We start from the raw sequence: 26993 nt of genomic DNA on the forward strand, positions 1-26993 counted from the left end.
TAAAGCCCAATCTTTTTTAGACCAATCATACTCAAACTCTTCACCATCATATATGCTTAACGTTGTCAAAGCCTAGACCCACTTGGGAATGCCTCGTCTGTGTGGGACAGGCATAGCTGTGTGGACGCCTGGCCCCTCCGGAGTTGACACTCCTGGCTGGGATCCCTGGCATCCACAGCTTCCTGATTACCAGCTGTCCTTGCCCCACTCTGCCTGTCAAATCCCAGTAACTGAGAAATAAACAAACAGTAAACAAAGGGCCTAGTTTAGCACCACCGCCCGCCACAGCATGACAACAGGTTTGTCACTCCCGCTGGCTGCCAGGGCGAAACTGAGCCTCTGGAGAGGAGCAAGAAGCCTTTTTCTTCATGTGAAAACCACTGGAGGAGGAGCTGCAATCAGTGACAGTGGGTTCGTCTATGCCGCCTCCAGACAAACAGCATCAGCCAAACCAAGAATAAAGCACTGCAGACTGAGACAACCTAATGGTGTGTGCTTTTGGTTCTTAAACTGAGCAGAAAGTCTTTGCAGCTGGATGGAGCGGCGCAACATGGCGAAGGGCCTGTCTCAATCTGTGAACATCTGCTCGCTACAGAGACAAATTCCCCTAACTTGAGACACTCTAGCCACCAAGAGGAGAACACAGGCCTATTAATAGGCTTCCTGCTCATAAAAGAGATGTGGCAGATCAGGTTTTTTGGGGGGAGTTTGATATGCATGTAATACAATATTAGTTCAATTGTGATGCACCGTCAGAGGCCCCCTCTATGGAAATCTGCATGAAATCACTGTCTGGGCAAGGTCGTAAATCACCAATGGCGTTGTTTATTATTGCAGTACAGTTTTATGGAGGGCGGGCGCTTTGCTGGGACGTCCTGGAGAGGAATGCCCAACAGAGGACCTGCTAGGTAATGGCCCCTTTATTTCCACAAGAGGGTTGATGGGAGTTCAGTGAAGATCAAGCCTCTTGAGAATTACACGGTTACTGTAAAGCCTGATTAAAGCACAGGAACACCTTTATCCAACACAAGCAAGCACATGACATGTTCACAGGATCTACAACAACATCAAAGGACGATAAATCTCAGAGAAAATCAACGTCCTGCCGGAGGATTGCGAGTCAGGTACAAGCCAAACAGACACAATCTAGCTCTTATTTTTATTCCCTTCTGTTCAGCACGAGCAGCCAGAGCGGCTGGCCAACATGCCACAACACCCACTTTTTCTTTTACAAAATGTCTGGTCTGGTTGTGTCTGAGTTTCTCTGCCAGGTCTCTGAACATCGGGAAAACTTATCAAAGAGAACAGACCTCTATTCTGTGCAGCAGCGCTCCTCTGCTCCAAACACAGCCAGGCAGGACCTCAGACACTACTCAGTCTTTCAGCTGTTCGGAAGTGGAAAAAGCACATTAGGGGTCATTGTGTCGGCGCATTCCGACAGTAGCAACCCGACTTGCTTTGTCCAGCCTGGCAGACGTGTGCACCTCACCCCGGTCATCACTCCCACTCCATCTGAAAACATAATTGATCTGGATATTAAATGGGCCGTGCGACTCTAAATAAAATTCCACGCATGCTTAATTCTCCAACGTGGTTTTGGAGGCCGGACACTTTCTTCCCTGTCCGGGCTAGTGTTACACGCTGGACTGTCTTAGCTGTGACCACCTCATAAAATCAACCCCATAAATATTTTTCATGTGTTATTTAAACTAACTCAGCTCTCTATGGCTTGGAGTGGTTGGATATATGTTAATTATGCACAGACGTAAGGATGGGGCTGTTGCGAATATTGGGCTGAGGATTGGCTCGGCTTCTGGAGCCTCAAGAATGTGTGACACATGTTTGACATTGTTAAAGCTACTGAGAAAATCTAGCATTGTCTAACAGGAACAATACAATAGAAATTCAACCACAAAAATACAAAGCCTTTTCGTCATTTAGGTGAAGAAGGATTTTATTTTTATCAGCTAAAGGATGTCATTAGCATGTGGGGGCATGATGTTGTTTGGTCTAGACTTGCACCAGCTCCAGTTTCTATTTGTTTCCTGGTAGGATTAGTGGCAGAAGCCTGTGACATCAGTGTCAGTCTCTGGACTCTGGGGGCAGACAGTGATGTTATTCCAGTATTATTAACACACAATGGACGCTAGTTAATAAAATGTCAGTGTTAAACTGTATTTTGCAGCTACTGTTCTGTATATAATATTTTAAATAATCTACTAAGTTGTAGTTTTAAATAAAAAAATCAGAGGGCAACATGTAACAGTTCACAAATCAGTTTTTATTAATTTAAACACAATCAAATAATAATGTCAAAAACATCTGTACACATATTTTGCAGACACAACAATCTTTTGCGTTTCACAATGAGGCCCATGTAGTGTAAAGTATTTCCAGTTTGCATTTATGATTGCAACATAATAAAAAAAAGCGTGCTGTATGAATCTATAAAACATTTCCTCTAGTTACCTACCATTACCTTGATCTAGCAGCAATATGTAGATACCCCCAGAGTGTGGGGGAAGAAGTTATTTTGAGAAGATGGGTGTGTTCGGGGGAAGAGAGGGATCCAAATTGAAATGTAAAGGCCAACAGTGATCATGTGCAAAGGAGGGAAAAAATTAGAAACACAACGAATGGGTTTCTGTTTAAGAAATTCACAGTCGATAGCACATGTCCTGTATGTTCACAAACCCCTCGAAGTTAGTGGCTTTTCTCTCAACGTTAATTACGGTTTTCCCCGTCCACAGATGTCGAAGCCTCATGAAAAAAGGGCTTCGTGACTTTCAACCATTTCAAAGAGGGACACAGAATGTATTTCTCAAAGTCGAAATAAAAACACTACATCATACAAAATTACGCTCGCTGTACAAGAGTCGTTATAGCGCTTGTATAAAAGATAATAAAACCTATTCAAGCCTGCTTTTTTCTTTAAATTCTTCAAATTTGTTGTTAAAATGGCTCTCAAGAGGCAGGAAGGTTTCTCACTTCCACGCCAAAACCGAAAAACTATCTGGGGTCGGGGCTGCAAGCTGGTGAAATGCCGTGAGGACACAAGTTGTGAGCTACCTTTCTGAATAACTAAAAAAAGAAAATGTCTTTCCCTTTAAAAAGGACTTGCAGTAGAGGAGACCTGTTAAGCTGTATAAAGGTGTGACTGAAGTTTCCTGTTAGGGATGAGAAACATCACAGAATCAAATGAAAGGTTCATTGACACTTGACATCCATGCTTTTGGTCTTGACAAAACGATTTATCACAAAATCCCATTATCTACATATTTGTTTACTGAACAAAACTTGAACACATCAACACTTTCAGGCGTCGCACAAGCACGTGTGCGATGGGATGCCTTTTATTTATTTATTTAATCTTTTACTTCAATGAAAAAGCATTGCCACCTTTCAAGAGCACGTACCTAAATGAATATAGGAAGGAATAGTCCAGTGATTACAAACTTACACACACAAAAAAGATTTCCTCTATACACGATTGTCTCAGCGTTGTAAATAAAGTTTTTTGTAATTTTCTTAAATTATTAGAAAACCCCATTTTTTTTGTTTCTTCCCTAAACGTCTTCCTCTCGCTGTGGTGGAAATCAATAGTACTTTGTAAAAGGCACGAGTCTTTTGTCGTCGAGGTACCTTCTCTGTGGCACGGCGCCACTCACAAAGTCTCCGTTCATAAATAACAAGCACAGGACTCCCAGGCCGGCGGTTAACAGAGGAGCAGTCGCTTTGTCTGTCTGTCCCATGACGGAAGAGAGACTAAAAAGTAGGTAGACAGATAAGGAACAGGAAGAGGTGGGAGGTGGAGAGCTAGAGGGACGGAGAAATGTCACCACCAGTAGTCGTGGGCCTGTGGTTTGCTGTAGCTGAGTTCTGTGGCAAGGTGAGGCGAGGCGAGGTGGGCGAGGCCATCAGTAGCTCTGCTCTCCTCACAGGTGTGAACCCTGACAGAGTCCCGGCACAAACGGGGGCCGTAAAACACTTTGACAGCTTCAGAAAGCAGCCAATTCACAGTAACCAGGGCAAGCAGCTGCAGCGCCGTAAATTCACCTCTCTCCTTCGCTTCCAGAGAAAAAAAAAAAAAAAAAAAAAAGTTTAGGGTTAAGACGAAGTGTGACCGTATGTCAGCACATTAACCGTGCGCTCGGCCCTTTTTTTTTCTTCCTCCATTCTCCTCTTCTTTTCTTCCTGTGTATTGGAAGACAGACGCCAGGCAGCGTAGGGGGGTCTTTTCTGAGCTGCAGGCTCTGCGGCAAGCGTGGGACGGGGCTGGAGGGCGAAGGTGAAAGGTTGCAGGGTGTGCTGAGGCGGAGCAGGGTGTACGATGGTGGTGTAGTGCTACAAGTACTCCAGGTCTAGAGCGTGGTGGAGGGCCATGAGGTCTGAATGGCTGGAGATCCTCCAGAAGGGCATGTTGTGCTGTGGGAGGAAAAAAAAAAAAAAAAATCACATCTTGTTTAATTAAGTTTTATTAAAACAAATTCTGTAGGATTTCATGGCTGACACAAGTCAACTTACAGAAATTATGGTAAACTACAAAATCTAAATGAATCATGTCAGTCATTTATTGAAGAAAAATGGCAAAAAATTTCACATTCCAGCTTCAAATACGCAAATGTGTAGATTTGTTGCTTTATTCTATTATTTTATTGTAAACTGAATATCTTTGAACTTTGGACAACTGGTCAGATAAAACAAGCAATTTAAAACTGTAAACTTGTGACTATTTTGTCACTATTTTCTGACATTTTTATAAAAATATTAGTCAACAACTTCATCAAAAATGAAAATAAGGGTAAGCTTCCTATCTTATTTCTCAAAATTATATTAGTTTTTTAAGTGATGCAAAGGAAGGTATAAAAATCCAAAGACAGTGACACAGAATACATAAATGAGGGTAGACTGAAAAGGGAATATAGACAAAACAAAACAAGCCCATGCAGCTCTACTTGTTAGCACTCACAAGAAGTGCTAACAAGTAGAGCTGCAATGATTAATTAATTAGTTGTTGACTATTAAATTAATCACAGACTAAACTGATACTTGATTAATCAGTTTGAGTATTTATTTAAGAAAAAGTCAAAAAAGTTGCAAAAGGACTCCCGCACTTAAGGAAAAAAGTCTAAATCTTTTAATTCCAGCTTCTAAAATGTGAATATTTTCTGGTGTCTTCTCTCCTCTATGACAGCAAACTGAATATTTTTGGGTTGTGGACAAAACAAGACATTTGAGGATGTCATCTTGGACTTTGGAAAACAATGATTGACATTTTTTTTTGTTACCATTTTCTGACTTTTCTACTAATTGATTAATCAAGAAACTAACTGATGTATGAATCAACAATCAAGGTGTGTGCTCGCGTCACAAATTTGATGAATTTAGATTCGATGTGACAAAACCAAAGACTTGCAACTTGACTTGGACTTGAACACCAATGACTGGTGACTTCACTTAAGCCTTTTGACTTGAAAATACTTGATACCTTCCCCAAAACCCAAATATTAAAATGTATCTCAATTAAAAATTGTGTCAGGAATTAGTTAATTTCCCTTGATTTACACTTTAGATCCACTTTGTTTGAACCAATCTGACAGCCTTCAGTGAAGTTGCAGGAGAAAACAATGAGGAACTAAAGTTACATAAGTGAACACCAGTTGGAAAAGTGGATAAGAAGGACAATGTTGTTGGCGTACAAAAGCTAAAACTTGTTTTTAGAAATAAATACAATTTTTTAAAATTTAATATATTATTACTCTGTTATTAAAAAGGTATTATATTTGGATTAGAGTCCATTATGACTTGTTTAAGACTCAACACTCAAAGTTCTGAACTCAGGACTTGACTTGAGACTTGCCTGTCTTGACTTCTAGACCTGACTTGGAACTTGAATGTGAAGACTTGAGACATACTTGAGTCTTGGTCCCACCTCTTACTAACAATCAAAATAATCAAGTTGCAGCTCTACGAAGACGATTTTATTTTTTACCCTCCAGCTGATACATTCAATGAAAGGAGTGAGTCTGGTCCTTTCACCAGGAAAAGCAATCATATCAGTAACACCACAACTGCTCCTCTTGCTCCCCTGTGCATCTGTCCGTGCAGCCAAATAGTACATCTGTACCTCTAACTAATTTCTCTTCTGCACCAATGTGTAGTTTTATACCGCCAAACTAATCCAGTAGCTGTCTTCAACCTCAACAGAAATGAACTCCCCACAGGGTCTTTTGAATGAGCCTCCTGCCTGCCGGTGTGTGTTTGGGACAGTGCAAATGAGCTGTTGTTCCCAAGCAGAGGACGGGGGAGAAACCTGAGTCGCAGAGAATGAAAGGAGCTTGTCAGGTAGAGTCCTCAGCTCCTCAGTGTGTGGAGCCCATTACCCTCCCCTTATCAAAGGTATGGCCTCTCCCAGGCATATGTTCCGCTTAGGAGAGCCTGCACTGACCCTTAAAAAGCTCTTTGCTTTTTGTTTTGTAAATTGTCTTTGCTTTTAAGTTTAAAAGCTGGAGATGCTATCTCTGCCCTCTCTCCCAGGCGACGGTAATAACTGAAGGCAGAATTGTTTCAGGGATTTTTTTTGGATGGAGGAATGAGGGCCGAGAGAACTTTTAGACATTTGCTTTTGTAGTTCCTCACAGTGTCACGTCTGATGTGTGCCTCCTGACGGGTGAAATTGTTGTGTTATTTCACGTCCTCTCTGATGTTGACACAGAAACCTTTTACCGCATGGCGTGTCGTGGGACTCTCACCACTCAGATGTGGGGGAAAAAAAAACGCCTTATCCTTCCATCAATGTCACACTCCGACAACTCAAGACTGAGTGAAAATATTTGCATCTTTTTCCACAATCATCCCTCAAAGACCATATTCCCAGGGTGTGTTCGCTTTTCATAATACAGAGCTATTGCTTTACACTCTTATCCAGGGTAAAGGTTGCTACTTCTTCCTAATCGCCGCCTAATCGCTCTTCATCTGTCCTCACGCTTCTCCTGGTTGTTTACTGAGAAACAGGTGAAAAAGGAGCTGGAGGCTTTTCAAAGGGAAACTCCACGTCTTCACCCTGACACTGTGGCTCACCACGACTGTCAGGGAAATATGCTCTTGGGCCGCTGATTAATTTGCTAATGAATATGTTTGCTGTGTGCGGCTTGCATGCGGCGTTGGGTTTACATCCAAACTTGGCAGAAACGCTGAGTACACAAATTGTGGAGCAAGAGCCGACAGGTAACAAAAAGGGCAAAGTCAGATTAATCTGAACAGATACTGTCGGCTCTCTTGATCCGTCCCGTGCCAAGAGGCTTGTCGTTGCAGTAAATATTCCAATTCCACCAACAATGATTTAAGTCTCCTGTATGCGTGCTGTATTTACAATGTGCCCTCAACATGCCTGAAAGGGCTTGCCTAGCATTACACACACAGCATTCACGCTGCTCAGGGTACCGAGCAGGAATATATAATTATGCCATCTCTCCCCTCCCCTGCTCTGTAAACCTGAGATGGCGGAGGAAGAGCGCTGATTACACACTACAGACTTTCTCCCTTGTACTTGGACGCCCTATAAGAGGATAAACGAATGAAAGTAAGACCATTGAGGAGGGAACCTGGAGTGCTGATTCCTTTCTTTGGGAAACTATGGCAGGTATGTTTTGTGTTCTGTGAGCATTCATAATGAACTCCTGACCTCATGGAGAGTAATCACAAGTCCAAACACTGTCTCTGCACCAGGACTCAGTGTGTATGGTGTAGGCATGGGACTATATGAACATTTCATGGCATGATTATCCTGGTCGATTCATGATATGATTCATGATTTTACTGAACGTCCTTTTCACTCAGAAGCCAGGCTTTTCAACTATTTAAAATGGCATCATATCTTTTGATATAAAATATGCCAGTGCGTGATTAAAGGTCCAGTGTGTAGGATTTAGGGGGGTATATTGGCAAAAATCGAGCGTAATATAATACGTATGTTTTCCTTTAGTGTATAATCACCTGAAAATAAGATTTGTCGTGTTTTTGTTACCTTAAAATCAGCTGTTTATATTTACATAGGTAGCAGGTCCTTGTCCACAGAGTCCGCCATATTGCACAGTCATGTTTCTACAGTAGCCAAGAACAGACAAACCAAACACTGGCTCTACATATGGCTCTTCGCATTTTCACATTGGCCATCATAGTTACCAGCCCCTCCACGATGAGCCAAACAGCGCCAAAAACACTAATGTTTTTACCGTGAAACTGCGTCATTCAGTGTTTTTACCAATTTAAATCACTGGGTCTGTTTGTTTTGGAGAGGAAGAAACCGTCGCTAATTATTCGACTCCGGATTAAAACCTCCTGAACAATGAAACCTGAAGGAATCCTAACCAGGAGTTCACACTTGGCACTTACGGCCTCGAAATCTTACACACTGCTCCTTTGAGATCTTTTGTGTTTTTGAAGTTGGAGTCTCTTTAATGGTTGGTTGCCCAGCAGTCTCTCTGGGTGCTGCTGGCAATGATATTTAAGATGATCCAAATAATGGAAAGTCACCATGATCGACTTACTGTTTGTTTTTTTATTGCAATGTACTGTAAAATCATGTATTGTCCCATCCCCAGTATGCAGTATCTATTATTCCAAGACCTCTTACCTTTTTTGAGCCTTGCTCCTCTTCCACACCATCTCCAACGACAATGTAAACAACTTTCCTCCCGAACCTTTGAATTACTCTCTCAAAGCAGCTCTCCTTCCCTGCGGGGGAGTCGACAGCAGGATGTTAGCAGAGTGTCGAGTGGATGCAAACAGATACACAGGCACATGGGCACTTTCGGGGGACCCGCACTAAATGCCATCAAGGTGATTCAAAGGCACGGGGTGACAAGAGCCCCTTTAAAAACACCACACGTACAAAATAGGGCAGAGTGTAAACACTTTGAGCTCAGCGAGGAGATGTGATAAGATCAGCCCGTAGATAAAGGCAATCTGAAAAGCATTAACTCTGCCCTTCTGCTCCTCAAACCTGGGTTAAATGGATTTAAATCAACTAAAATCACTCTTGCATGCTACAGGGTCTGGTTAGGAGGACCGGTGAGCTTAAGGCTCCGAGGAACCCTGAGCTGCACTCTGCTCCAACTCTGCGCTGATGGGCCTGAAAATGGTGCGGGAGTAAAGCTTGATGTTTATTTTGCATTTGAAACAGTGAAGGAGGGGAAGGACTGGAGGAAAAGGGGGGAGATTGGAGGAGGAAGAGGAATGGGGGGGGGGGGTCTTGTTGCTGTGGAATGACATAAATGTGCAGAAGTGGTTTCATATGCAGAGACTGAACAGGAGAGGCCTGGGGAGGCCCAGCGCAGGCCCAGCTCCAGGAAAATAATCCCAGGCTGATTAGGCCTATTCCTTCATAGAAGAACATCAACCCTCTCCGGTGACTGAATCTCCCACCCCATCCACGCCTCTGTCCCGTCACTAAGGTAACATGTGTGTCTTAACTTTCTACTTTAACATAACTTCATGTGATTGATTGATCACAGTGGACGAAACAGAAGAGGATTCAAATCACACATTTACCTATTTTGGTTGCACTATAAATATTCTCGATAGGAAAGACTATCCCCAAGCCGTAGAGCAGGACCTTAGCCAGGGCTGGGATGAGCTGCGTGGTGGTCACCAGGATATTCACACAGTTTGACCTGTGGTAGACAGACAGAGGAGGAGAGCAAAGGGATGACATCATTCTAAATCACTTGAAGGGAGGACAAAAGAAAACACAGTGTGCAGAAAAATAAAGACACTGCAATGTATCAATTGTTTAAAAGATGTCATGCAATTAAGGATTAAATCTGAGCTTCCTTTCAAAGGAAGACTTCTTAGCACACTTTCAAAATCAAAGACAAATCCAGAGCACTGTTTCTTTAATAGCTTGAGACTATGGAGTTGACTTATTTACACCACATGCGAGTTTATAGATGTGCGGTATGGGACTGGGTACAATTTTCCTCACTGGAGTCCTACCTTGAGTGGATTAATGTTAGTGCTTTCAGTGCCAGTGTTAACCAGGAGTCCGTCAAGGCTTCGATTTCTGCTCGCAATTGCAACCAGGCTTCCCTTTTGGCTGGGCCCAACAGACCTGAAACGCAGGGTAACATTGTTTGGGTTGGACCAGCCCTCCGAATACCACTGAAATTTTCAAAATTTACCCTGACCAAGTGGTGTGGCATGTGTGCTTTTAGAACACACACACATGAACACGCGCAGACGCTCACACAAACGCACACACAAATAAGGGCACGTACATCTGCAGACTCATTTCTACTCGACAGATCTGCACAGAGGCAGCGCTGCTCGTTGGGGATTACCTCCAACGTTATTTTTGTAGGTGGTGTAGATTTCTTTTACTCGTCTGTAGCGGAAGGCCAGTTTTCTCATCCAGTCCACACCTCCCCGCACGCCTGTGGCCAGACATAGATTGGCACTGGTCGCTGCTGCGTGGAAACCATCAGCGCCGAAGTTATACGTACTGGGATGAAGACAAAGAAAGAATCTGTCAGCACAGGCTGCACCGACGTTGATGCAAGCAAATGGCACCGTTTATTTTGACTTTTCAACCAAGGATGTAAGTGTACCAGTGTTGTACCTCAGATCCTGGCCGTTATCATCGGAGGACACATCGTCGATATGTACCTGATCACATTCCTGTAACACACAGAACACACACTTTGAGTGATGTAGGATTTGCACACTCTTAAAGAAATCATTTTTTGAGGGGTTTCTTTCCTGGGAAAGGACACTCCCCACATGTTTCAGGTCATTTTTCACTAGGAAGAACATATTTATTCAGGAATTTGTGCTTTGGCTGGACACCTCGGTCTTAAGCTCCTTTGCCTTGACTTTCTCCTTATATCTTTTTGAATAAGCTATCCACATTTTTTTTCCCTTGCGCCCTCACCAGCTCTATCTAAACAAAAAGTAACCTCATCATCAGTCAGAATGGACTGCTACCACTAGAGGGGTCTAAAGATATGCACACCCACAGACATAACCAATTAAGTCCCAATCCAGCAACTCTAAGCACTCCCCAGGTTGGCATTTGAACCGCTATGTCTGCAAGTACTGATATATATACATACAGTAGAAAGATGTATGTGGGCTAGCTGAATGTATGAAGAGCCTTGGCACTAATGGTCTGTGCATGTGTCTGTGCATGAGTGTGTGCATCTCTAAACATATGTGTGCACTCCTCTTCCCCCTTGGGGGTGCCTGGCTCCTCTTGGAAAGGTAGAGGGATTCTGCAGCTCTGCGCTGATTCCGCCGGTACACAGTAACACAATCCAGACTTTCTGGTAAATGTAACCTACTAGAAAAAATTGAACCTGATGCTAACCGCCAATGAAATTATGACCTCTGATTGCTGCTGCGCCACACACCAACACAGCCCCGGGGCCAGTCAGCCAGCCAGCCGGCAAAAGAGCACAGGAGAAAGCAGACTAAAAATCTGTTATTAGTTTTCCATTTATAGGAGAGCTCTAGTGCCTCCCCCTTCCTCCCCTCTCTCCGCCCCCCTCGGCCAGCTTGAAATGTGAGGGAGTCCTGCCTTGGCATTGAGATCAACACATTTCACACTGGGCAGAGAAGAGACAGAGTAGCAAAGCTTCTTTCTGCTTTGGTGGCGAGCAATCTAGCCAACAGGAGGTTTAGCAATACCCTTGTTAAGATCAAAAACTTTGAAATTAATGTGACGCCAGACTTTCAATTTGTTTCAGTCAGTCCTAATCTAGAATGAATAACAGAGAGAGTATTTGATATCTCTATGAAGTAGTTTCTCTGGATTAATTCCTCTGGAAAGCTACGGTTTTTTAATTGATTGTGTAACCGCCCAAAATGTTAGTCTCACCTGTTTAAAGTTATGTGAGAAATAATAATTTCACATGGAAATTGAAACTTGAGGGAGAGAATTCCTCCAGTCTCCAGTATGAAAAATCCCTCCCGATTTTTTAAGCTTTTTAATTAAGTTTCATCCGGCTGTTAAGACACCAAAACACAGAAAGGACTTCCTTGTTTTAAGTCAATCTAACTGGGGCCAAATGCTGACGTTATTGCATTCCTCTCTAATGCTAGAGCAGGGTAAGGGTAAGGGCTTTGGACTGTAAACCTTTTTTATTTTACTGGTTCCCCTCTGAACAAATTTTTCATCTCCCTGGATTTGTGGGGAAAGGGAGGGGAGAGCGACGTGAGGAGAAACTCAAACCAGCTGTTCTTTAACAGAATTAAAATCTTGACCCCCAACCCCTGCTCTAATGCAGCCATTCTCTCGCCAAGCCTCTCCCAGCAAGCCCCGAGATCCAAAGAGGAAAAGACTTTGACCCCGTGACCTCTCTCCCCTCCTCTCCGGGGCTCCGGCACCCCGATAAGGGGGTGGAAGGGTAGAGAGGTGGAGACAGAGGAGAGCAGCGGGTAAAAGGCTGGGGGAGAGAGTCCAAAGTGACCTCACATGGAGCGAGCTCTGAGCCCCGCGTTCCAGAAGATGGACTGCCAATTGGAGATGGGGTTCAGGCGGGGGCTCTTAGCTCTGCTGGCCTAATCTGTTTCCAGACACTCACCAGTGGATCTTTAATAGTTGAAGAAAGCAGCAATTTGTCCCAGCTTGAGGATCTGCTGCCAACAAACTTGTGGACAATTTATGTTTGCGAATTATCCCCAATTTTTTTCAGAGCAGAACCAAAGCCAGAAGTATTGGTGTGCTTAATTCCTTAAGTAGTAGAGGCATGTCTGTTTGTTTAGGAAAACAAAAACTGCACCCTGGGTTAAGCACCTCATAAAGCCTTCTTTCAAAGACCTCCCATTCTGGTGCAAGTGACTGGAATGCTTCTATTATCCAGTAATTACCCGCTGATGAATCAGACACAATCAGCCCGCTGCAAAGCACTCGTTTGGTATATCATTGCCTAATTGTACTTGTTTGATGACAATAGTTCCTCATGTTTGTTCTTCCCCTGTAATGTGTTTCTTTCAGAGTCTGACAGCCAGCATGGATCAAAACAGCTATGCGAGAAGAATATGACTCAGCATGTTAATTATGGGCCTACTTTAGGTGCCAAAGCCAGAACTCCGACATGACCCGTAACACATAAATATGTCTCAGTAATTAGGCCTAACCATAGCCATTATAATTGCAGCCTGATTATGAATGATTTTTCATGGACTTTCCAAAATCCTCAAAGATAATAAACACATCAAACCTCAACAAATGTAAAGTGTTAAAGATTCAAACCACCAAGACAAACACAGGGGTCTGATGCTTGTACCCCTTCCATTTCATTGTTTCTGCATGTTTACATAGTTTTAAATTCTGTAAATATTACAACGCTTAATTAACAGCTGAACGGGGCTCAAGACCTCCAGATAGAAGTTTGTCTGTCTGTGTGTGTGTGCGGTGAATAAAAAGGGAGGGGGTCGTTGCAAGAATGCCCAGACTCCAACAATTACTGTTCCCAGCTGGGGCTGGCATAAACCTCTGCACTGGCTTCCTGGGAGGACTGGGAGAGCTAATAGAGGAGGTGGCTGTGGGTAATGTTGTACAGTAACCCTTACACATATTCATTAGGAGGCACTTCTGAAGGCCTCGTAAACACCACAGGGCCATGGACGGTGCAGGTTCAAGTCAGTTAAGTACAGTCATATAGTCGAGGTGGATGGGATGGAAAGAAACACCATGGGGTGGTGAGTTTTACTGACTGACGGACTCTATAGCATACAGAAAAATGCATACTACACTCTTAGAAATAAGGGTTTCAAAAGAGTTCTTTTGAGGGCAGAGGTTCGACCATGAACCATTTGCTTCTGAATAAAGGGTTTTTTGTAAGACTAGGGGTTCCATTAAAAACTCTCACCCTCAAACCCTCAAAAATTCTTCCTCAAAATATTCAAATGTTAACTTGTGTTTCAAAAAGTATTTTTAAAATGTACATATGTCTGGAACCCCCTTAATTCCCTTTATTCTTACTATATCTTCACCACCATTTCTTACTATACAATACCATATTTTCCTAAGGCATTTTGTATTCGGCAGTAATTCGGAAACAAATTTCAATTCCCAACAACACTCCACCATAGCAAAGAAACCCCAATTGTAGTGATTTTTACAAAATCACAACCCCCTTAAAAGCGTGATTGTAAACCATGAGCGCTGTGGGTTGCACTGGGCCACGTCAGCCATGGACCTTTCGGAGCCTCATGAAGCCAAAAGCTGCTGAACGTGGTTCCCTTGACCCAAGGCTACCTTGTTAAACTAAAACTATGACAAATGGGATAGGGATCTGTGGGTAATATGGTCAGTTACTATTTTCAGAGTACACTAGGAGCTTTTTAGATGAAACCCTTGAATGTAAAAGGGTTCTTAGTAGAACCTCCTGTGTGGATTCTTGTTAGCACCCTCAGAAGGTGGAAAGTTTCTGTATGGAACCCCCAGGGAGAGATCTGGTGGAACAATTACACCATAAAAGGGTTTTCTGTAAAACCTCTCATGTGGTGTTCTGGGTGAAACCTTTCACAGATGGTTCTAGGTATAACCCTTTAGGCTGGGATCACACAGAAGCGTTTTGCAGGTTGCAAAACTTACCCCAACCTTCCTGTGTAATCAATCTAAAGTTTATTAGCAGCTAGTTACTAAAATGGACAGGCATAGGATATTTGCTATACCTCTGGTTCAGGGTGAGAGGCAGTCAGCAAATAGTTTGTTGGGCACAGGGAAACAGAGATCTGTGTGGGTACACGAGACCCTAAAAAAGAGTATGGATCACGGGGAGTACCACCAGTAGGTCCAGGAGCTTCGCCTCGATGATGGCCCTTTCCAGGCATTCTTTAGGATGACTCTGGGGGAGTTTGACAACCTGCTGTCTAGTGTTGGGCCGTATAGCTCTGGGTATCCAGCAACAGCTACCACCAGTTTCTCCTCCATGGTGTACCAACTGTAAGCTTGTTGTTGTGACCACCACAGAAGGCCCGTCTCTCAAATCATCCGTTTGGACAATGGGAAAAAAAGCGGAGATGAAGTGGGGCACTTTTCTGCTCTGAGTTGAGGAGTTTGAGTGCTCTAGAAAAACGCCAGGCACCTAGGGCGCAGAAATGAGAGGTGTGCTGCAACACAAACACTGCGAGCAAAAAGCTTTATTCTCATTAAAAACAATTACAAAAAGTTGCTAAAATGCTTTCTGTGTGATCAAGGCCTTATTTTGGACACTTGGTAGAAGTCTCTTAAAGGGTTCCAGGTGGAACCTTTATTAAGGTTTCAACCAGGAACCAAAAAATGCTCTCCTATGGGGACAAGCCGCAAAACCCTATACAGTTCTAGTTAGCACATTTTTAACAGTGTGTGTCTGATAAAAAATACATTTTTCAGTTTTATTAGTGTCACCTGACTTGATCAAAATAATTCACAAGCACTTAAAGTTACTGTCACTGACTCATTGAAAGGCTTAAAAGCAAAAATAACATGCTGCTATTATTTTGTTTGTGTAACACTAACAACAGAATGACAGGGCTTCAAGATGGTGGCACATTGGCAGTCAGAGAATTTCTCAGAACCTTTTGAACATGTCTTTTCCATCGAATCCCCCCATTCTCCCCTCACCAAGCAAACAGTGGTCTCTCTAAAACCTACAATCACCACTAACTCACACCAGATGTTCCTACTGTACTCAGGAGTGAAGACCCTCCACCAGAAGCCATCGCAATTACTCCTTATGCAAACACTATGTCTTTCTGTTAAATTCATCAGCAACATTCCTCTCTTTTATCTGAGCTACCAAACAGTCTTTATCTGTACAGGAACAACGCCAAGAAATGCGCAACAATTGAAGACAGGATGCTGCTGCCTCAGGATGCCTCCATCTTTACATCAGTCACTCTCTCTTCCTTTCCCTGTCTCTCTGTCTTTCCACTGGTCTGCTGAAAACTCCTCACTGTGGAGGAAGTTATCAGAGCCTTCTTTGTTCCCATGGCATCTGTCATTAAGCAATCAGCGATGACGGCCTGAGTCTTCCTGTAGCACTGGAAAGAGCTCAGAGTGGTGACTGCAACAGTCAGAGGCAGGGAGAAGAAAGACGGGGCGAGTCAGCAATGCATGTTACCAAAACACAGAAAGGGCCAACCTATCTAAACTAACTCTTAGACCTTTTTCCCATGCAGGTCTAGGTCACTGCTGTATAGACTGTGTCCATTTCTTGGACACAACCTGCCCCCTCTCTCTCATCCTCTCTCTCAGGTGAGCCGCTGGGGTGGGGGTGGGTGGTCAAAACCACAGTGTGAGCGATAACAGCCGTCATCACAGCATTCCTTGTGACCCTACAGGCTAATGCCATGTGAAAAAGGCTCATCCATGGTTCGCAGGTTCTCAATACCGCCACTCCACCGGCAGTGGCTGTCATCCCCCCCGTGGTCTGTGACCCCCAGCAACTTCCTTCTCTGTTCCCACCACAGGCTCCCCTGTCTGTGGGGCGGGGGGGCAGAAGGGAGAAGGGGGGGCTGTGATTACCTGGGGGTCAAACACAGGATGTGGGTAACAAAGGGAGAGTTCTTCGAACCCACTTCATTCCAATCCACAATCTGTGCTTGAACAGCCACGGAATTCAAACAGCGGCGCCAAACAAAGCACAGGTATAGGAAAATATATGCTGGTTTTACAAAAATTCACACGGTCAGGGGAATGGATCCAGAGGGAGCACAAATACGCCTTGCTCAGGAACAGACTGAATATTAACAAAGTGGTGTTTAAAGCGTAGCTGTAGGGACTTGAAAAGTTGGAAAAGAATGAATCACCCCACAGGTAGGCAGTGAAAAGTATAAATTAGTTTTGTGTGATGGATGAGCTGCTTCTCATTATTTCCTAATTTTGGCGTTGCAAGTCCAAACCACACCTCAAGGAGGGCGACATTAAATGCAATATCAAATCTCAGTCATTTCAGCATTTTCCCTTCGCAACAAACGTATCCATAGAGAAACAGTTTATTCTTGCCAAGCACACTGTTGTCTGGACAAATCTCTGCAAGTTTCTGCTCTCTTCCTCCACAGACCACGCCGGGCAGGTGCTGCGTCGCCCTCTCTAATTCAGGACAAGAAATCTATCCTTAAATGTCATTTGTTACCAGACAGTAATTTTATATTTTCCATGCACCCTGCGCCCTTATTGGTGCATGTACTGACTGTGTTAGGATAGTGGGCAGAGGGTGGGGGTGAGGTGGAGCTCTGTGGAGCGAAGATTGACAGGGTGGCTTTGAAACCTCCACTTTCTCTCTGTAGTCTTTCCAAAACACATCAGTGGCCCCGCCTCGAGATGTGATGGAGTTATGTCGAGCAGCATGACAGGACTACTGCATCAGTGGCCAGGCAAATGATGAAATACCCACATCAGTGTGTGCAGGCCTAAAGAAGCCCATCTGACAAAATATACTATGTATGAAAATGGTCTTTTTTAGTTCACTGTTGCACAATGTGTATTGAAAAACTGAAAGAAAAAAAAAGGAATAGGAACTCCTATTCCCTCACCTCACAGTTTTCCACTGGTGCAGATCTTGATGGGTTGTTTTAAGGTGTTCTCGAAATATAAATAAAACTCAGTGCCCCAAAACTACAGTGTTAATTGGTAACCGATCAACTGAATGACTCAATTTCATGTTTCAATGAAAAGCACAGTTAGCATTATGTTTCCCCTTACTGGGAATAAAATATAGTATCAAGGAAAACACCATAAAGCTACCAATCTTATGGAATGGCGAGTACAGGATCTGACTCTCTACAGTGGGACATAAAACTAACAGAAATGCTCCACACTAAGAGGCTCTGGAGGGCCATTTCAGCCACTAGGAAAAGGTAACCATGCGTTTCACAGCATCTCTCATTAACAGGCAGCCCCTGGGTGAGAGTGACAGAGGAGGGTTCAACCCTGTGACTGCAGGCTGGGAGCTATAAAAGCAGTCAGCTCACAGTGTCACAGGGTTGCTCCACAGGTATATGTGTGTGTGAGTTTGTGGGTACCTTCACGAGTGTTCGTACAGTTAAGAATTCGCAGCAACGTGTTTAGAGTGCGTGTGTGTGCGACAGGGGTTGCACACAGCATGGAGGCATCAGTGGACTAATTTAAAATGTTCCCACCTTTAGAGACCTCTCCCCCTCTCCCTCCCTGTGAGTGGTTTGCCCCCGTGCCCTTTATCCTCCAGACGGGGAGGGTTGTTTTCTCACCCAGCGAAGGGGGAGACGGCAGCCCACGTACCCCACTGAGAGGGGAACACAGGGGGCTCGGCCAGCAAGAGAGAGGCCCCCGGTTCCCACATACTGCTTAGCGTTAGCGTTCGGGCTGCAGCAGCGCACCTACAGTAAACTCACACCCTGAGTCACAGCGGAGCTGTCAGTCTTCCCAGTGAGCTCAGCCTCAGAGGGCTTCATTATACACATCAGTTTAGACCATCAATTAACTCCACATTCAACCTCACACCCTGCGCTGGTGTGAAAATGGCATCAAGGGAAATTTATTAGATTTTAAAATAAGATCTATGAACAATAAATCTTGGTTAAAGTATATCATAAATATTACAAGGTTATTATTCAGTTTTAAAGAGTGTAATTCCACAATTATTGATGTAACTTTTCCTCTGTTGCTGTTAATAAAGAAAGAACCAAAATTTTGATTTAGTAATTTTTGTTTTCTATTGATCTAAGATATAACATTGATTCTATGTTTATCTCTGTAGCTACTGAAACACAACTTCTTCTATAAGGAAAATTAATACAGTGGAGATCACATCAATAGGGATCATATTGCCCTGAATTACTTTCCTAATACTTCCTTCAGTAAGAGCATTTTTGATGATAAAAACAGCCTCTACTGTTCATACAACACTACACCCGTCCTGTAAAGGGCTGAGCAGCAAATGGTTTGCGTGGGACGATCGATAGAGATTTGTGTGTGTGGGTTGCGAGGGGAAATCTTCTGGGGAGGTGCAATATTTCTGAGATGCATCTTCAATACTACCTTACTGTGAATGAGAAAAAAAAGAGAGAACGCTGATCCAGGAAAAGGTTAGAGGAGAAAGAGGGAAAGAGAGAGGGAGACGTAAGGGTGAAACTGATCCCTGTTGACCCCTTCGGCATGCCCTCTTTCTTTTTATGACTTTCCTCTGAATCGTCAGTCACCAGCTCTATCAACGCTGTCCAGCCTCCATTCACACACACTCCAACACACACTTGAACACATAATACACAAGACTAGAGTGCTGGCTGTGGCTTCAGCAGACTGAGCACGATATTATGCTTAATTTGTATGTTTTGAACAAAACTTGTGCATTTAAATTTACTTAAAAAAAATTTGAACACAAGCAAAATAATCTGCACATGTAGCGAGTTTTTAAGGGGGCTGAGTTCATATTTAATGTTCTTGTGCAGAGGCTGGCAGGACAACAGTGTTAAGACTTAGATAGACCACTCACACTCACACACCGTAAGGCCACTAACTCTGCACCTGTGTTTCTGCACAGCCTCTGGGGTCTCCCTTTATGGCTTAGACTAAATTAGATGGACCATATGCATTTCTGCACATGCTTAAATACATAACTGCTGCTGGCTGTGGTATTTATAGTTGGACTCTATTTAGCTCTATCTGAGATGGAGGACTGTAAATCAGCGGAGAGGAAACACAACTGGTTAGGCATTGCTGAGAACTGGCACTTAACACTTGGACTGTCTCAGCTCAGTTTAAGAGGGGAGATCAATATGCCTTCGAGAGAATGTCACTCCTCCTCTGGTATGATTGTTAATGACAATCACTGCAGCGTCTGCAGAGAGGTCTTTACATTGGATGTCCTAAAAAGCATTCTTGCAGCAGACCACACATTGATATTCCAGTCATAATACTTCTCTAGTTCTGGCTGGGAAAAAAATATCTAACGCTTTAAAGTGTCAAAACAAAATCTAATAATTTTGTTACTGAGATAGAGCAGAAGAAATGTACGCGTTGCATTTTAAAATAATTTTATAAGCAGTCTGAGCTGCCAATTCGTCTGCGAACGGTTTCATCACACATGAAAAGAAATCAAAACACAGGACAGATGTTGAGCGAAACCACATTTAAGCGTTGTCACAAACTGCCATTTTTTCACATGATTGGGGCACATCTATTAAATAAAGTGCAGCTACAATGGATTCTACATGGCCAGGGCATAAGGAAATATTTAACCAGCCAATTGCAGCCAATTAACTTTGATCACAATGACTGCGCTTGGAATCTCAGTCACTCGTCTGTCTGGGAGAATATGAACCTTTGCTTTCTCTGTGTCTCTCCCTCTCACTCTCTCTGCTGTTTTTTCCTTCCTTCTTGGGTTTGCTTCATGTAACACAGCCGAAACATGGTGGTGAGTAATGAGACTTGGCAGACTGGCCACAGATCTCTTCACACTTAAGTATCAAACAAAACATTTCCTCTACTGTGAGGTCAGCATAAAGCAGGACACCGAGGAAAAGCACTGGGTCAGTGGGATCAGATTCAGCGGGAGGAGGCAGGGACGAAAATCACAAAAATAAAAATTGAAAACATAAAAAAAAAGCATAGAGCTAGTGTTGAGGGAAATAACACTGAGATAAAGTGCTTTGTGAAAAGTTAAAATAAGACAAGCATGGATAGTTTGCCTGGCTTGAGATCTGAATCTGGAAAGAGAGCGGCGGGTGCGCTTCGTGTCTGTGCATGTGTACATACGTATGGACAAATGTGGCACACACTTTTCTGTACATTCAGTCTGAGCCTATAAGCATCCCTGACCCTCTGGTCTTTCACCTCTCCCCAGAGCAAAGCAGACACTCAGACACCCCACCGCACACACACACACACACACACACACACACACACACACACACACACACACACCTCCCTACCCTTGATCCCTCTATTCCTGTGCCCCAGGGGCAGATTTTACACTAGCTGTACATGAATCAGGGGGGCAAAGAGGCGTGGGAGGGGAGACGGTGGGGGATTTCATGCTGCGACGGAAGGGTCTGTGGTGTAGGTGGACAGCGACACCAAGCACACAGCATGACACACAGACAGACGGAGCGGCCACAGAAACACTAGAGCTTGACAAATTGAGCTGGCCGCTATGGGAGTGGGAAGGAGGTGGGGGGTGGGGGCAGGGCTGGTGACCCAGGAATGACGGAGAGTGACAGCACATGTAAAATTCATGGTATCCCTTGGGCTCCGAGGTAATACTTCACAACTATGGGACTGATTACTGAGAAACAGGCTTCACGCTATGAAACAGTTGTTGCTGCTTTACTAAAATCTTGATGGACTGTTCTTTCTCTCTGTTGGAGTGTATACACAACAATCACAAGGTGAACAGAAGTTGTAACAAGAGCATAGCGGAGCTAAAGGCGGCTTAAAGAAGAGAGAAAAACACACAAAATAGACGCACCTCCAAGTCGTTAAAGAATAGGTGTGTGTCGGCCAGGTTGAAGATCATTTCTTCCATCCTCAGGCCTAATGATACAGATGTCGGAGGATCCTGAAAAACAGAAAAAAATGAAAACGTCTCTTTAAATATTGAGGTATTTTTTCCATTTGAAGGGGTTAATGTGAAACAATAAATAACGCTGGTCCCTGTAAGTCACTCAATTAACACAGAATCCCTTTAAATTCCTCAGCAGGCTGTTCCCATAAAAGAAGACATTAGACGGACTTGAAAGTTTCAGCCTCTGTTTACGACTTTCTGAAACGGACCAGAATAGTCATCAGAAATGCCACAGACTTGAATGAATGCTGTAAAAGCATGTCTCTTCTCAGGAGGGGTGGTCGATGTAGGAGAGTTCGGGGGTCACAGCCTCGTAAATAGCCCATTCTCCACATACTTGTGCTGATGCATCATCTGATTGTTCTCCAGGTTATACACTTCACCCTGAAGCAACCACTCTGAGGTGTTCATTAATATTTAAAATAATTCACGTTTAAGATATGGATAGCTCTCTGCACCGGGCATGGCTGCAATTTTTCTTTAAATCATGATCTCTGTCAGTAATGTGACACGTGTGGTAATGGTGATAGGGTTGCACTGTCTGTAAGATAATACCTAGAGAGGAGTGAACTGCACTGTAAATAGTTAATGAGCCTGTGACAATGTGTGCGATTTTCCCTTTAAAAAGATAATGAATTGGCGAAAAGTCTTCGGTGCATTTTCACCCTAACATTTACGATTATTTTTTCACATATTAGATAAGTTGCTTTCAAATTATTATAATAAAACAGCATGCAAAACACTTTTTAATTAACTAACTGAATACACCATTCTTTTTTGTTGTTGTACAATTAAAATCCTCTTTATCTTAAATCTCTAATTAGCAGATTGTCCTCAGCAAGCAAAGGATGAAGAGAGACAATGGCCGGCTGTGCAGGAGGATTTTCTGCAGCTGGGTGCGACTGCGTTAAAAGACAGGCCAGGCAGGACCAGAAGCAGGGATTACAGAGTTAAACCACCTGAAGACACACCTGAGCTTTCCACTGATTAGCTGTCACACCCCACAATGCTTATGTTTTCCCTAAAATGACAGAGGACAAACCACACAAGTAGAGCACAATCCCCACTTCTGGAGGCTTTCTCCGTCCTCTTAACCTCCCAGTTCGAATCAATCTTTCAGTCAGAATTCATCAAAAATAATTAGCCTCCCACATCAACTGGCTACCAGCTCCCTCTCCTGAACCTCTGGCGCTGTCGGGTGATTTAGCTTTATGGGGCTGGTTTGGTGGGAAAAGGCCGTCTTCTCCGGCGCGAGTGAATCCTTTCCAATTAAATCTAAACAATCAGTCAGTGAGGGAGTTAAGAATACAAGCAGGCCAGAAGGCCAAAGTGCTGCTGCTGTCATTGCTCCAGCACCACCTGTCCCGAGATGTCAGTGCCATCCGCAGGGGCGCCAAGTCCCCCCCACCACCCTCGGAGCCCCTTACCAATAACAACCCCCCATCCATCCCCACCCACTTTAAGCTCTAGCTCTGGCCAGCCCAATAGCAGCACAGCTGGCCTCAGCCATCAGCTTTATGGGGGTGAGCTGCCTTGATGCCAATTAAAAGAGCTGATAAGAGCAGCAGTGTGTTTATGTGTGTATGAGAGGGAGAGAAAAAAGGACAGAGTCGGAGAGAGTGGGTGGGAGGTCACAGCGAGTGAGAGAAAGTGTGGATGTGTGCTCACTCAGATACACATCTATTTATAGTAGGCTCAGAGCAGCTCGGAGGGAAAACTGTTTAGTAACTTTTTTTTGTTTATGCGACTAAGCTGAGGATGACATGAATGACAGAGGGGGAAGAGAAGGGGTGGTTGTGGTGGTGGTGGTGGTGGATGGGTGGTTGTGGTAGATGTTGGTCTGCTTCACTTTCCTTTCTGAGGTAGTTTACAGATCTGTGTCTCTGATAGGCTTTGAGGTAGCGTGCTCTGTGGTCGCTGTGAGTAAGCATTTCTCCCTCTCATAATGCCGCTTTAATGTGACAGTGTCAGCAGGTCGGAGCATGAGGGAGACTTTTGCAAAGACGGGACTTAAATGTGCGGAGGAGAAAAAAAAGAAGGAACAAAAGAGAAAACAGAGTGAGAGGGACTCTAGCGGCTGTCACATCCTATATGAGCTCTGATGGAACGGGCCCTTATGGAGTCAGGAGTGTTTCCTGTTTCAGAGGAGCACACTGGAGACCCTGTGTATGCATGTGTGTGCGTGTGTGTGTTCATATGTGTGTGTGTGTGTGTAGTTGGAGAGTCCCTCATCACTGCGCCACGGCTCCCTAAGCCTTAGCTCTCTCTTTACCCAGCATGCAGGGCTGAGAATAAAGTAAATAAACAGTGGAGGGTCGTGGGGCAGCCCTCTTTCACCCCAAAAACAAAACACTGCCCCCATCAAACACCCCCTCATACCAGAACAAAGGCGCAGAGCGCGGGCCGCAGACGCTAAGCTCTCTGACATATGAGGAGCAATATGTCATTTTTGACTTCAAAACCAGACACCTCCATAGCCAAAACAACCGGTGATTAGAACTGCTTCACTCCCCAAAAAAATAGAATAAAATAGAGGTTCATTTATCACCTTAAAAATTTGTGATAAGTTGGCTTTAAGGTTCTATATTTGTGTGTAGCTGACATATCTAAAAGGTAATATGAGAGTGGGTGATGCATTTTGGAGGCTATATACTGTAGAACCTATGACCTCAGCCGAACATGAGAATAGGATTCGGCCTTATTTCCCAAATTGTTTGTTTTTAAAGTTTAAATTTAGAGAAGCAATTTACAAGGAACAACAAATAGCAAAGCCTGGAAAAGTAAACTCCTCATCTTATAAGCACACACAGTGACATGGGATGGAAAATGACCTTCCAGAATAATAATAATAATATATGTTTGTTAAGGTTTATATAAAGGCAGGTTTTAGGGGAATCTCCGTGTTCTAGTTTGAGTTTTGACTGAGTTACATTCGGTGCACTCAGTCTCCTGCCAGGGTCTCCCGGGAGATCCCCGTCTGAAAAGGATGGATTGAGAAGCACTTAATTAAACTAACAATGTGGCATTTCTGAAGGAGAAAGGAACACTTAAGATGTGTCAATAGACATCCAGAGTGCAACTGTTGTGAGGCCCTACAGCTGAGCCCCGACCAGCCATGCATAGCTCCAACAGCTGCAAAGAGCAGCCAAATATTTGCCAAGCCTCATTGGACCTATTAAAAAAAGAAACAATTATCTGTACATTGAGTTCTGCTCTATCTTTTCTGGACTCTGTGAAATCTATCCACCGCTCAATGCCCATTTCCCCTCCTCTGATCCCTTTTTTTTAAACGTCTTTTAATATTTATGTGTTTTGCTGATAAAGTGCACCGCTACTGCCACAGTCTGATGTCACTCACCCGTCCATATCTGTTGGCATAAGAACCCGTAAGCAAGGAATGGAAAATGATGATTGTTTCATCCAGGTCCCAGATGAAAACTCGCTGGAGAGATGGGGGGCGGAGAGGGGGAGAGAGGGGGGAAGAAAGAAACAAAGAAAAACAGAGAGAAAAGAGGCAAAATCAATGGTGCACTCTGTAGGGCTGCAAGGTGATCCTCCTGGTCAATAGGCCAGGAGCGTGTATTTGTGCGCCACAGGGACCAGGATCCATTTGCTTGGGTTGGTCACCGCAACACTCCTCCCATCACCCCACCGCACGCTTTCCACCCTCTGCCCTTTACATTAGAGTAATCAATAGTGACAAACTAATTAACTAGATATGTTAACACGCCATGATGTCAGCGCTATAATGGGTGCTATTAAACTCATTTAAATTCATATCATATTAATGAAGAGCCCTCTGAATTACCAAGATTTATTGTGACATATGGTCACTATCAAAGTGTTGCACGGCTCATGGTGCAGCCTTGTTATCCACAGCTAGAGTCCATATATATATTATTCACCTCAGTGACGACTCACTTAATCACATGCCTTATTGTTTATTCATGAGGTATACACGAGAGCTTTATATAAGATATGTGTTTAGTGATGTCATATATTCCACAATGCATCAATAATGCATTTATAGTTTAGGAATCAAATCTTTAAGAATTAATGCCCATCAAGTGTTAAAGCCGGTGTGGCAGCCATATAGTAAGTGGATTAGTGTCCATGTGCCTCAGACAGGGTGAGGCTGTCTGTCGCCAAGGTAGCGGGCTCACCCTACCTCAAGGTCGGAGTCAGGCGGCGGTGATGGGTTGTTGTTCCTTCTTCCCCGGCCACGTGACTTTCCATCCGAGGCCCGGCGCAATCGATCTGAATCTGAATCTTTAATGGGGGTTGATGGACTGTGGATGGTACTGTACTCTGCTGAAAGGAAGGATAGAAGGAAGAAGGAGAGTATAAAAAGAGCGCACTGAAGATGAGCTATTATTTGCTTTTAGCAAAGAAGTGCGAGTGACCATTTGTCTTCATGCAGGACAGACAACTTCCCAGGACATTTTTAGTAATTGTGCAGGCCTACAGGTAACAAACATGTCATGAATGAGCTGCAGAGCACAAACTAAAAGCTATTGTGCTCCACGCTGATTCAATAAACAAGACGTAATGGAGTACATGTCAAATAGAAACAGCGAGGATGTCATTTATCCAAACTGGATGACTGTGTATGAAATTATGTTTATCTAAAGCCTGATGTCTTTGGTGTTGATTGATGACGATTTCAAATACAGTCATAAAATTTTGACTGACTCCTACAGATACAATCAGTGTTCGATTGCCAGATGATGCATTAATGTCACATGGAATTATGGGAAATGATTACACTTTTAACTTTTGTTTTTCCGCTTGCCGCACTGCAGTACACGAGATGTGATGGCTGAAATCATTTCCTGATAAATACAGATTGTTGGCCTTTAGCGCGTGTTCTCTTATCAGCAGCAACTTCCAGTCAGTACAAAGGAGGGAGGCTCAAGAAAGAAACATCAAACTTGTGATATTCAGGTTACACAAGGCGACCCTGTGGCCTGTGGTTTCTTACCTGCAGGGTTCTCTGTGAGGGCCTGGCTGGTGATGCCAGTGGGTGGCTCCTGGAGGGTGTAGGTGGTGGTGGTGGAGGGCGTGCTGGGGCTGGTGTTGTTACTTGTCATGTAGGGTGAAGTGTAGGGTGAGCTGTTGTAATACTGAGCGTACTGGCCCTGGCCAAAGGCTGGATAACTGGCATAGTCCTGTTGAGACAGACAGAGTAGGGGAAATGGTAAAAAGGTTGGTTACATATAAAGATAAGGCGATTAAAAAAAAGAAAAACTGAGAGATAAAGAAAGATATGTGCAATGTGGTGTAAGAGAGATTGAGATCAAAAAGGTGGAGCGAGTAAGAAGGTAGCAGAGCTGAGAAAGAGAAGTAGGAGGTTTGGCAGAGTAATGTGAGATATGCCCTGCACCAGTGTTGCTACTTTACAGTGCAGATTCCAAAACATAAATGCAAACACATGTCTGTTCTGTCCTACATCTGGACAGCGAT

General features: G+C 43.8%; 1 protein-coding gene across 19 annotated transcripts in view; it reads right to left on the bottom strand.

The window, feature by feature from the left end:
- Window positions 1-2260: 2260 nt before the first annotated feature.
- eya1 (EYA transcriptional coactivator and phosphatase 1) overlaps window positions 2261-26993 on the bottom strand; it is a 69339-nt gene continuing 44606 nt past the window's right edge. For 12 of the 19 annotated variants that reach the window (XM_049565358.1, XM_049565375.1, XM_049565374.1 and 9 more), the window contains 10 exons: window positions 26512-26698; window positions 25699-25841; window positions 24889-24972; window positions 21435-21524; window positions 10619-10677; window positions 10341-10501; window positions 9997-10111; window positions 9553-9674; window positions 8636-8736; window positions 2261-4425 (listed from right to left, as the gene is read on the bottom strand). In XM_049565358.1, the coding sequence (XP_049421315.1) occupies window positions 4345-4425; window positions 8636-8736; window positions 9553-9674; window positions 9997-10111; window positions 10341-10501; window positions 10619-10677; window positions 21435-21524; window positions 24889-24972; window positions 25699-25841; window positions 26512-26698 (1143 nt within the window). In that variant the 3' untranslated portion in view covers window positions 2261-4344. The remainder of the gene's footprint in view (window positions 4426-8635; window positions 8737-9552; window positions 9675-9996; window positions 10112-10340; window positions 10502-10618; window positions 10678-21434; window positions 21525-24888; window positions 24973-25698; window positions 25842-26511; window positions 26699-26993) is intronic. The other 7 variants (XM_049565378.1, XM_049565373.1, XM_049565371.1 and 4 more) reach the window with 1 other exon arrangement.

This window comes from Epinephelus fuscoguttatus, linkage group LG21 (genome assembly GCF_011397635.1).
Source record: "Epinephelus fuscoguttatus linkage group LG21, E.fuscoguttatus.final_Chr_v1".
NCBI classification, from domain to species: Eukaryota; Metazoa; Chordata; class Actinopteri; order Perciformes; family Serranidae; genus Epinephelus; species Epinephelus fuscoguttatus.